Genomic DNA, 12,350 nt, shown 5'->3' on the forward strand with positions numbered 1-12,350 from the left:
GACAATTTTTAAAAAAGGTAATTAGATTAGTTTACTGCCCTGTATTAGCAAAGTCCACTGATTTCAATTAGCTGATGCAATGACTCCTGGTAAGTTCAAATACCGATAAGCACCATGCAAAGTACCAGAGATACCAAGATAAATAAAGTCCTTCAGTAGCTACCTTCAGGGAGCCCAGGCTACTGAAAGACAGACAGGAAAATGACTCAGTGACTAATGTGATAACTGCTCTGGGAAGCAGCTCTGGTGGCCAAGGCTATTAAATGACATACATGAGGGGCCCCAATTCAAGCCGATGTGTGTGACTAGAGCGTGTGCATAGTCATCAGGGAAAACTCACAGGAGGTGATTCCTGAGTTAGCAGTAAGCTGGGCGGGCGGATGTTAAGGAAGCAGATGCTGCAGGTACGGAGGAGCTTGCCTATTCAGGGAGGCAAGTGGTGTAGTATATTCTAGAGGCTAAGGTGTGGTGTAAGCTAGAAAGCAGAAGGAAGGAAAACTGGAGGCCAGCTGGAGTCCACATCCTGAAAGGCCTTTCAATGCCCTGCTGGGAATTTAGATTCCATGACACAGGCCCAGGGTTGCAACTTCAACCCCAACAGGCAATCCATCAGTCAACATGCATTTTTAGGAGCCAACTTTGTGCCAGGTACATTCTAGCTCAGGGGTGGGCAAACTTTTTGACTCGAGGGCCACAATGGGTTCTTAAACTGGACCGGAGGGCCGGAACAAAAGCATGGATGGAGTGTTTGTGTGAACTAATATAAATTCAAAGTAAACATCATTACATAAAAGGGTACGGTCTTTTTTTTTTTTTTTTTTTTTTTTTAGTTTTATTCATTTCAAACGGCCGAATCTGGCCTGCGGGCCGTCGTTTGCCCATGGCTGTTCTAGATCCTAGAGATACATCTATGAACGAGATGGACACACTTCCTGCCCTCAAGAATTTATAATCTGGTGAGGAAAGTGACATAAAAAATCCCTAAGCCCTCGCTGGTTTGGCTCAGTGGATAGAGCATCGGCCTGCGGACTGAAGGGTCCCGGGTTCGATTCCAGTCAAGGGCAGGCACCTCAGTTGCAGGCTCGATCCCCAGCCCTGGTCGGGGAGCATGCGGAAGGCAACCAATCATTCTGTCTCTCTCACATCAATGTTTCTCTCTCATTGCCCAACTTGGCAATGACCACAGTGCCTCTTCAAATAGAAGTTCTGTAGCTAACTGGAAGAGGAGGTGGCAATGTGAAGATCTGACAGTGTAGACTAAGGCCTTTAAAGCCTGGTCTAACAGTATCCCAGGCTGTTTCACAGGGATCTGAGGATAAGATTTTGGTGAAGTGGTAAAGGCAAAAATAGACCACCATGGGCAGAGGGTTGGAGGGGAGGTGAAGTGGGGAAAGAGTGAAGTGAGTACAGCTACTTCTTCCAAAAACTATGGCTGTAGCCTCAGATAGAGAGAAAGCTACAGTTACAGGGAATGTGAGGTAAAGAGAAAGTCCTGTTGTAAGGGGGGCGAGTCACATTCATGTGCTGAGAAGAGAGCACCAGCAGACGAGCAGAACTGAAAATAAAGGAGAAAGAGGAGCTAGCTGGCAGAGGCAGGAAAGAGCATGAGCTCGAGGAGGGGGAGCTGGGCCAGGGAGGAGGGGAGGAAAGGGGGAAGGACTGCGTCCCATTACACGGCCAGTTTTTCATCTCCTCTGAGATGAGGGATGGGGAAAGAAATGTGGCAAAGTCTGCAAGTTGAGGAAGAAGGTGAAAGTTAGGTGACCTCACACTGGTAGCTTCTCCATGTTCAGTCAAGTAGAAAGGAAGATGGGGATGGGGTCAGGCTGACAAGATGACAACTTGGATTAGTCACTCTCGGAAACCGGGGCCCTGAATGAAGACTCACAAAAGGACTGATGGGCAGCACAGGGCCCAGCTTGGACAGAGAATGATAGGTACCAATCTGCCCGGCCAGTGGGGTTCGGTAGTTGAGCATCAACCTATGAACCAGGAGGTTACGGTTCGATTCCCAGTCAGGGCACAGGGCCAGGTTGTGGACTCGGTCCCCAGTGTCGGATGTGCAGGAGGCAGCCGATCAATGATTCTCTCTCATCGCTGATGTCTCTCTCTCCTCTCTCTCTCTCCCTCCCTCCTTCCCTCCCTCTCTAAAATTAATAAAATATATTAAAAAAAGAAAGGCACCAATCCAAAGGACAGCTGCCTGCTCCGCCCACCTGTGCTAGGGCTATGGCCACAAATGGAAAGAACGGCAGGTCCCCTGAGCAAAGTCAGCCCAAACAGGAGCAGAGTGAAGAAGGTAGAGGACTGGCTCAGTGTGGGGATGATGCCCTCTGAGCAACACTGAGGCCGCAGACCAATCCTGGCGCTCTGACTATCCCTCAGACTTCAAAGCAGGAAGAGTCCTGTGAGTTTCTGACGGTGCAAGTTAGTTACCTGTCAAAGGCTTCCACCATTGTACAAAGGGGCTGCAAAGACTTAGTCCTGATGTCATTGGTAATGTTTTTCCTCTCCTTAAAGTACCGGCATGAGCCCTGGATGCCATCCTTATTCTCTAAGATCATATGAATGGGGTAGACATCCTCCAAAGGGTCCGGGTCCCTCTTGGACTCCAAAATTCCAGTTTCCAAATCGATTTCTTCATACCTAAGGAGGAAAGCACAAATATCAAGCCATAGCTCAGCTTCAGAAATAATACATGCTGAGAACCACCTGAAGAGATCAGAGAGAGGGAGTGAGACCCCTCTGTCTTCCTGAAATGCAGATCATCTTGACAAACAATATTCTTTGCCCCAGGAAACAAGGACCTTTCTAGGACTCCCAAAGCCACTCCAGAGGCTGAATGCTGGAACCAGAATCACCATAGTGGCCCAAGTCATAGCCTTTTGGTTTCCCTACAAATCTGGTGCCTAGTCTCCAAACCAGCAGGTTTGGACTTAATGATTCAAGGTTTTCCTCCTAGAAGATGCCATCTTTCCATCTCTTTTTAATGATCTCTCTAGAACCTTCATCCATTTTTATGGTTTCAACTAGAGGCCTGGTGCCGAAATTCACGCACTTGGTGGTGTCCCTCAGCCCAGCCTCCACCCTCTTGCAGTCCTGGAGCCCCCGGGGAATGTCTGACTGATGGCTTAGGCCCACTCCTCCCGGGTAGTGGGCCTAAGCCAGCAGTCAGACATCCTTAGCACTGCCGCGGAGGCATGAGCCTGGCTTCTGGCTGAGCAATGCTCCCCCTGTGGGAGCACACTGACCACCAGGGGGCAACTCCTGCATTGAGCATCTGCCCCCTGGTGGTCAGTGTGCGTCATAATGACCGGTCATCCCGCCGTTGGGCCGAAACCGGCTCTCTGATATCCCCCTAGGGATCCCAGATTGCAAGAAGGCACAGGCCAGGCCAAGGAACCACACTGGTGCACAATCTGGGCCAGGGAGGGACGTGGCAGGTTTGTCAGCCAGGGAGGGACTGCAGGAGGGCTCCAGGGCATGTCCGGCCCATTTCGCTGAGTCCCTATTGGCTGGACCCCAGCAGCAAGCAAACCTACCCATTGAAGCATCTGCCCCCTGGTAGTCAGTGCATGTCATAGCAACTGGTCGACCAGTCGACTGTCTGCCCCCTGGTGGTCAGTGCACATCATAGCAAGCCGTTGAGCGGCCTTAGAATATCATTAGCATACTAGAGGCCTGGTACACGAAATTCATGTACCCTCTCCAATCTGGGACCCCTCTGGGGATGTCCGACTGGCAGTAGGACATCCCTCTCACAATCCAAGACTGCTGGCTCCTAACAACTCACCTGCCTGCCTGCCCCTAACCGCTTCTGCCTGCCAGCCTGATCACCCCCTAACTGCTCCCCTGCCGGCCTGATTGACACCTAACTGCTTCCCTACTGGCTCGATTGCCCCCTAACTGCTCCCCTACTGGCTCGATTGCCCCCAACTGCCCTCCCCTGCCGGCCTGATCGCCCCCAAATGCCCTCCCCTGCAGATCTGGTCCCCCCCAACTGCCCTCCCCTGCAGGCCTGGTCACCCCCAACTGCCCTCCCCTGCCGGCCATCTTGTGACAACGTAGGGACAGCCATCTTGTGGCAGCCATCTTGTGAGGGTACAAGGGTCAATTTGCATATCACCTCTTTAATATATAGGATTATGCTTTGATTGGTTGAATGGCCAACTGGATGACAGGACACTTAGCATGTTAGGCTTTTATTATATAGGATTATCACCTGCATGTTAACAATTTCTACCATTAAATCCTCAATACTATTTTTTCCTCCCAAACGTCAGTCCCGTCTTCAATTATCTACTACACACCTCAAATTCAATGAAATTAAAACCAAAATTATGACTGCCTCTCCCTACCTCCAACAAGTCCCTCCTTGACCTCCCTGGTATCACATTCTTCCAGCTGCCTCTTATAAACAACAGAGAGACATCTTTGACTTGTGGATTTTTCTTTTATCCAGGCAGCCAAGTTTGTCAAGTTCTCCTTAGAAATCTTGATCACATCCTACATTAGTTGAAGCTAAATCCCCTTTACACTTTTCTTAAAATATATTTTTATTGATTTCAGAAAGGAAGAGAAAGAGAGAGAGAGATAGAAACATCAATGATGAGAGAGAATCATTGATCAGCAGCCTCTTGCACACCCCTACTAGGAATCGAGTCTGCAACTGAGGCATATGCCCTGACCTGGAATCAAACCATGACCTCCTGGTTCATAGTTCGATGCTCAACCACTGAGCCAAACTGGCTGGGCCCATCTATACTTTTCAACCCTTTCTTCCTTGCTCTCTCTGTGACCCCTGCATTATTTACACCTCCATTCTCAAATCACATCTTCCCCAGCTTCCAGGACACCATTCTGGGCTGCTGCTGCTCTCTCTCTTCAGGCACATCTTCCCAGTCTTCTTTTGAAGGTTCATAGTTGTCCATCCAGCCTTTAAAGGTAGGTGCACCTTAGAATATACATTCTTCTCAAGTGCACATGGATCATTCACATGTTAGAACACGAACCAAGTCTCTACAAGTTCAAGAAGACTGAAATCATATGAAGCATCTTTTCAGATCACAGTGGAATGAAATTAGGAATCAACTACAGTAAAAACACTCAAAAACAATCAAACAAATGGAGACTAAATAGCATGTTATTAAACAATGAATGGGTTATCAAAGAGATCAAGAAAGAAATCAAAAAATTCCTAGAAACAAATGAAAATGAACACACAACAATCCAAAATCTCTGGGACACAGCAAAAGCAGTCCTGAGAGGGAAGTTCATAGCACTACAGGTCTATCTCAAAAATAAAAAAAATCAACAATAAACTATTTAACCCTACAACTTAAAGAACTAGAAAGAGAACAACAAGAAAGCCCTAAGTAAGGAGAAGGAGGGAAATAATAAAGATTAGAGTAGAAGTAAATGACATAGAGACTAAACAAAGAAACACACACATACACACACATCAATGAAACCAAGAGCTGGTTCTTTGAAAGGATAAAATTGATGAACCATTAGCCAGACTCATCAAAAAACAGAGAGAACCCAAATAAATAAAATCATAAACAAAAGCAGTGAATTAACCACTGTTACCACAGAAATACAAGGGATTGTAAGGAAATACTATGAAGAACTATATGCCAATAAGCTGGACAATGTAGATGAAATGGACAAAGTCCTAGAAAAATACAACCTCCCAAAACTGAATCAGGAAAATCAGAAAACCTGAATAGGCCAATAAGAACTGATGAAATAGAAGCAGTAATAAAAAAATCTCTCAGCAAACAAAAACCCAGGTCTGGACGGCTTCACAGGGGAGTTTTACCAAACGTTCAAACAAGAACTAACACCTATACTCTTCAAACTATTCCAAAAAATCCAAGAGGAAGGAATACTTCCAAACTCTTTTTATGAGGCCAGCATTACCCCAATTCCAAAACCAGATAAAGACACTACAAAGAAAGAGAATTAAAAGCCAATATCCCTGATGAACATAGATGCTAAAATCCTCAACAGAATATTAGCAAATCAGATCCAAATGGGATTTAAAAGATCATACACCATGACCAAGTGGGATTTATTCCAGGGAGGCAAGGCTGGTATAATATTCATCCTATCTAATAATAGACAAACATGGTAATTAACCATTGGCTAATCAGCAGGATATGCAAATTATCTGCCAACAAAGATGGCGGCCGGCAGCCACGCAGCTGAAGCGAACAGGAGGCTTGCTCGCTCCAGTGATAGAGGAAGCCAAGGTTCCCCGCCTGCGGCGGCCCAGCTCTGAACTCCGGATGCAACAATGTTGCAATTATAGAAGCTAAACAAACCCCAGGTACCTGCTTTCAGCCGCCAGCGGGCTCAGAGCTTAGAGCACCAGTGATGGCAACAGAGTTTCAATTATAGAAGCTAAACAAACCCAGATACCTGCTTTTAGCCGGCCACGGCCTCAGAGCTGGAGCCGGGCCTCATCTCCAGTGACAGCTATAGAACGTAAATAAATCCCAGAATTAAAAAAAAAAAAAAAAAAAAGAAAAAGAGGCTGGGAGCTTCAGTCGCCCGCCAGCCTGAAAACGGCCCTCAGCCCCTCACCTAGGCTGGCCAGGCACCCCAGTGGGGACCCCCACCCTGAAGGAGGTGTGACCAGCTGCAAACATCCATCAGCCTGTCATCCATGCTGGCCAGGCACCCGAGCGGGACCCCCACCCTGATCCGGATCACCCTTCGGGGCAAACCAGCCAGCCCCACCTGTGCACCAGGCCTCTATCCTATATAGTAAAAGGATAATATGCAAACTGACCCTAACAGCAGAACGACTGGGAATGACTGGTCATTATGACACACACTGACCACCAGGGGGCAGATGCTCAATGCAGGAGCTGCCCCCTGGTGGTCAGTGCACTCTCACATGGGGAGCTCTGCTCAGCCACAAGCCAGGCTGATGGCTGCCAGCACAGCGGTGGTGGTGGGAGCCTCTCCCGCCTCCTCAGCAGCACTAAGGATGTCTGACTGCAGCTTAGGCCTGCTCCCTGCTGGCAAGTGGACATCCCCCGAGGGCTCCCGGGCTGCCAGAGGGATGTCCGATTGCCATCTTAAGCCCAATCCTCTGGGGAGCAGGCCTAAGCCAGCAAGTGGTCACCCCCGAGGGGTCCCAGACTGCGAGAGGGCATAGGCTGGGCTGAGGGACCCTCCCTCCCCCCCTGAGTGCACAAATTTTTGTGCACCGGGCCTCTAGTAAATCAATAAACATGATACACCACATAAACGAACTGAAAAAAAAAATCACATGATCATATCAATGGACTCAGAAAAAGCATTCTACCAAATCCAACACCCATTTTTGATTAAAAACTCTCAGCAAAGTAGGAATAGAGAGAGCATATTTGAACATGATAAAGGCCACATATGACAAACCTACAGCCAACTTCATACTCAATGGGCAAAAACTGAAACCATTTCCCCTAAGAACAGGAATAAGTCAGGGATGTCCACTTTCACCACTATTATTCAACATAGTACTGGGAGTTTAGACCAGTGATCAGACAAGAAGAAGAAATAAAAGGCATCCAAATTGGAAAGGAGGGATGGGAAACAAAGATGGCGGCATAGGTTAATGCGGGAGTTTGCTGCCTCGAACAACCACTTCAAAAATACAACTAAAAGACAGAACGGACATCATCCAGAACCACAGGAAGGCTGGCTGAATGGAAGTTCTACAACTAGGAGGAACCGAGAATCAGAGGAGGCGCAGTGCTGAAGTAAAATACTAAGGTGCAGAGTGCGCGCTGCGCCGGCTGGTGGCTGAGGGCGCGGTTGATTGTTTCAATCCGGAGGGAGCCTCAGACTCTGAGCTCCAGATCCGGGTGAGTCTCTAGGGAACCAGACTCAAACAGGAGAAGCGGGACTGTCTGGCTTCGGTCCCTCCAAGGTTCACAGCGGTTGCTGGGACAGAGAGGCAGAGCCCCTGGGGACGGACTGAGAGCAACCATAACGGCTCCCTCCTCCGCCCTGTTGATCCTGTGGGACCTGCCCTGCCCAAGCCCTGCACAGAGCCATTTGCCGGATAGCCTCAGGCAAAGGCTAGATTAGCACCTCCCTAGAGGACAGAAGTTCTCCCACTGCAAACACAGCTGATTCTCACAGCCAGTTGGCCTGGAAGTCAAGTGGTAATTACCTACAACAATCAAGGCTTGACTACAACAAGACTGCTCACAGAGACCACAAGGGGGTGCACCAAGAGTGTCTACCTCAGGTAATTGGGACACTTAACATGGAAAGCCACTCCATCGACATAGCGAAGCATAAAAAAATGCCAAGACAAAGAAACAGGCCACAAAGGTCAGAACCGGAGGAAAGCAGGCTACTGGATAAAGAATTCAAAACCACACTTTTGAGGTCTCTCAAAAGGCTTCTAGAGGTTGTCGATAAACTTGATGAGATGTACAGGAAATCTAATGAGACCCTCGATGGTGTGATAAAGGACCAACTAGAAAGTAAGCATACACTGACTGAAATAAAGAATATTATACAGACTCCCAACAGCAGACCAGAGGGTCGCAAGGATCAAGTCAAAGATTTGAAATGCGAAGAAGCAAAAAACACCCAACTGGAAAAGCAAAATGAAAAAAGAATCCAAAAATACGAAGATAGTGTAAGGAGCCTCTCGGACAGCTTCAAGCGTACCAACATCAGAATAATAGGGGTGCCAGAAGATGAGAGACAGCAAGATATTGAAAACCTATTTGAAGAAATAATGACAGAAACTTCCCCTACTTGGTGAAAGAAATAGATTTACAAGTCCAGGAAGCACAGAGAACCCCAAACAAAAGGAATCCAAAGAGGACCACACCAAGACACATCATAATTAAAATGCCGAGAGCAAAAGACAAAGAGAGAATCTTAAAAGCAGCAAAAGAAAGAAAGTCAGTTACCTACAAGGGAGTACCCATACGACTGTCAGCTGATTTCTCAACAGAAACTTTGCAGGCCAGAAGGGAGTGGCAAGAAATATTCAAAGTGATGAATACCAAGAACCTACAACCAAGAGTACTTTATCCAGCAAAGCTATCATTCAGAATTGAAGGTCAGATAAAGAGCTTCACAGATAAGGAAAAGCTAAAGGAGTTCATCACCACCAAACCAGTATTATATGAAATGCTGAAAGGTATCCTTTAAGAAGAGGAAGAAGAAGAAAAAGGTAAAGATACAAATTATGAACAACAAATACACATCTATCAACAAGTGAATCTAAGAATCAAGTGAATAAATAATCTGATGAACAGAATGAACTGGTGATTATAATAGAATCAGGGACATAGAAAGGGAATGGACTGACTATGCTTGGGGGGGAAGGGGTGTGGGAAATGTGGGAAGAGACTGGACAAAAATCATGCACCTATGGATGAGGACAGTGGGTGGGGAGTGAGGGCGGAGGGATGGGGGGGGAACTGGGAGGAGGGGAGTTTTGGGGGGAAAAAAGAGGAACAAATGTAATAATCTGAACAATAAAGATTTAATTATTAACAAAAAATTGGAAAGGAGAAAGTAAAACTCTCATTATTCACTGATGACATGATAGTACACATAGAAAACCCTAAAGACTCCAACAAAAAACTACTAGATTAAAAAAATGAGTTTGGCAATGTAGCAGAATACAAAATCAACACCCCAAAATCAGTGGCTTTTTTATACACCAATAATGAATTCTCAAAAAGAGAATTCATTATTGGTGTATAAACAAGCAATCCCATTTACCATTCCAAAAAATTTTTTTTTAATACTTAGGAATAAACTTAACCAAGGAGGCAAAAGACTTGTATTCAGAAAACTACAGGATGTTGAAAAAAGAGATAGAAGAAGATATAAACAAGTGGAAAAATATACTACGTTCATAGATTGGTAGAATCAACATCATTAAAATGTCTATACTACCCGAGGCAATCTACAGAATCAATGCAATCCCTATTAAAATACCAACAGCATATTTCACAGATCTAGAACAAATACTCCAAAAATTTATAAGGAACCAAAAAAACCTCTAATAGCCACAGCAATCTTGAGAAAGAACAAAGTTGGAGGAATCACAATACCAGATATCAAGCTATACTACAAAGCCACCATAATCAAAACAACCTGGTACTGGCACAAGAACAGGCATAAAGATCAATGGAACAGAACAGAGACCCCAGAAATCGACTCAAGCCATTATGCTCAATTAATATTTGACAAAGGAGGCAAAAGCATACAATGGAGTCAAGACAGTCTCTCCAATAAATGGTGTTGGGAAAATTGGACAGATATATGCAAAAAATGAAATTAGGCCACAAACTTACACCATACACAAGAATAAACTCAAAATAGATAAAAGACTTAAATGTAAGTTGTGAAACTATAAAAATCCTAGAAGAAACCATAGGCAGCAAAATCTCAGACATCTCTCGTAGCAACATGTTTATGGATATATCTCTTAGGCCAAAGAAAACTAAGGAGAAAATAAACAAATGGGACTACATCCAAATAAAAAGCTTCTGCACAGCAAAAGAAACCATCAACAAAACGAAAAGGGAGCCCACTATATGGGAACATATTTGGCAAGGATACATCTGATAAAGGGTTAATATCCAAAATATATAAGGAACTCACACAACTTAACAGAAGGAAGACAAACAATCCAATTAAAAAATGGGCAAAGGACCTAAATAGACACTTCTCCAAAGAGGACATAGAGATGGCCAAAAGACATATGAAAAAATGCTCAAAGTCATGGATCATCAGAGAGATGCAAATTAAAATGCCAATGAGGCATCACCTCACACCTGTCAGAATGGCTACCATCAACAAATCAAAAAATGACAAGTGCTTGTGAGGATATGGAGAAAAGGGAACCCTAGGATACTGCTGGTGGGAATGCAGACTGGTGTAGCCATTATGGAAAACAGTACGGAGTTTCCTCAAAAAATTAAATATGAAACTGTCATTTGACCCAATGATCCCACTTCTAGGAATCTATCCTAAGAAACCCAAAATACCAATCAGAAAGAATGTATGCACCCCTATGTTCACAGTAACACAACTTACAATAGCTAAGATCTGGAAACAGCCCAAGTGCCCATCAGTAGATGAGTGTATAAAAAAGCTGTGGTACATTTACACAATGGAATACTATGCAGCAGTAAAAAAAAGGATCTCTTACCCTTTGAGACAGCCTGGAGGGACCTGAAGAGTATCATGCTAAGTGAGATAAGTCAGTCAGAGAAAGACAAGGATCACATGATCTCACTCATATGTGGAATCTAAGTAACAAAATAAACTGATGAACAGAGTGGATCGAGAGACATGGAAGCATGGAACAGAGTGTGGAATCTCAGAGGGAAGCAGGGCTGGTGGGTGGTTGGGAGGTAATCAACCAAAGACCTTGCATGCATATATGCATGGCAAATGGACACAGACAATGGGGCAGTGAGGGCCTGGGGTGGGGAGTGGGGGCAGGCTGGAGGGGGGTAGTGGGGGGAAAAAGGGGGACATATGTAATACTTTCAACAATAAAGATTTAAAAAATAATAAACTTGCTATTTACTACTTGATTAGATCCCAGACACCATAAAGTTACACATTAACTTACAGATTTCTCTCTCGTAGACAAGATAACATCAAAAGTTATGGTTTTATTACCCTGTATGCCAGAAAAATAAATAAATAAATAATTAATTAATTAAATGTAGGTGTGCCCAAGGGCCATGTTTTAAGGCTTCTAATCCCACTACACTCTCTCTTATGGATGATCCTAGCCAACAGCTTTAATTACCAGCCATATGGGATGACTCCGTATGTCTAGCTTAGTCCCTCCCCCTCTGACCTGCTTTCACTCCTCTTGAAGCCAGGTGTTGACTAAACAGAATCTCCACTTGCACAACCCAAAGGAATCTCAACCACAATGTGTCTCAGAGTACATTCAGGCCCCCCCACCCCCAACTCAACCACTGTGCTGCTCTTCTGAGCTCCCTACCACAGTGAGGGGGGCATCAGTACTCACCCAGGTGCCCACACACCAGGAACAGGAGGTTCCTCATCCTTGATTCCCACTTTTCCTTGTACCCCACATCCAATCAGCCATTAAATGCTCTTGATTCTTCTGCCTCATCTCTTCATTCTCAACCGCACTATGGTAAACTAAACCATAACTGGTTGTTCACGATTGGATTACTAAAAACCTCTCAACTTCCCTCGTTGCCCCTCATCTAATCCTCCCTTCAGGGGCTTACAACTGTCCTTTGGTAAAGGATCAACTCTTTAAGTGGATGAAAAGACCTTTGATTACTTCTCCAGTCCAACTTGGTTAATAAGGACAGAGTATT

At 45.3% G+C, this 12,350-nt stretch overlaps 1 protein-coding gene across 1 annotated transcript in view; it reads right to left on the reverse strand.

Annotated features, from left to right (window-relative positions):
- The window catches only part of GTF3C1 (general transcription factor IIIC subunit 1), a 91,893-nt gene that overhangs the window by 78,055 nt on the left and 1,488 nt on the right, over positions 1-12,350 (reverse strand). The window contains exon 2 of the mRNA XM_070413421.1: positions 2,437-2,646. Coding sequence (XP_070269522.1) covers positions 2,437-2,646 — 210 coding nt within the window. The remainder of the gene's footprint in view (positions 1-2,436; positions 2,647-12,350) is intronic.

This window comes from Myotis yumanensis, unplaced genomic scaffold (genome assembly GCF_028538775.1).
Source record: "Myotis yumanensis isolate MYYU_CA2020_CCGP unplaced genomic scaffold, mMyoYum1.0.hap1 SCAF_4, whole genome shotgun sequence".
Classification (NCBI taxonomy): Eukaryota; Metazoa; Chordata; class Mammalia; order Chiroptera; family Vespertilionidae; genus Myotis; species Myotis yumanensis.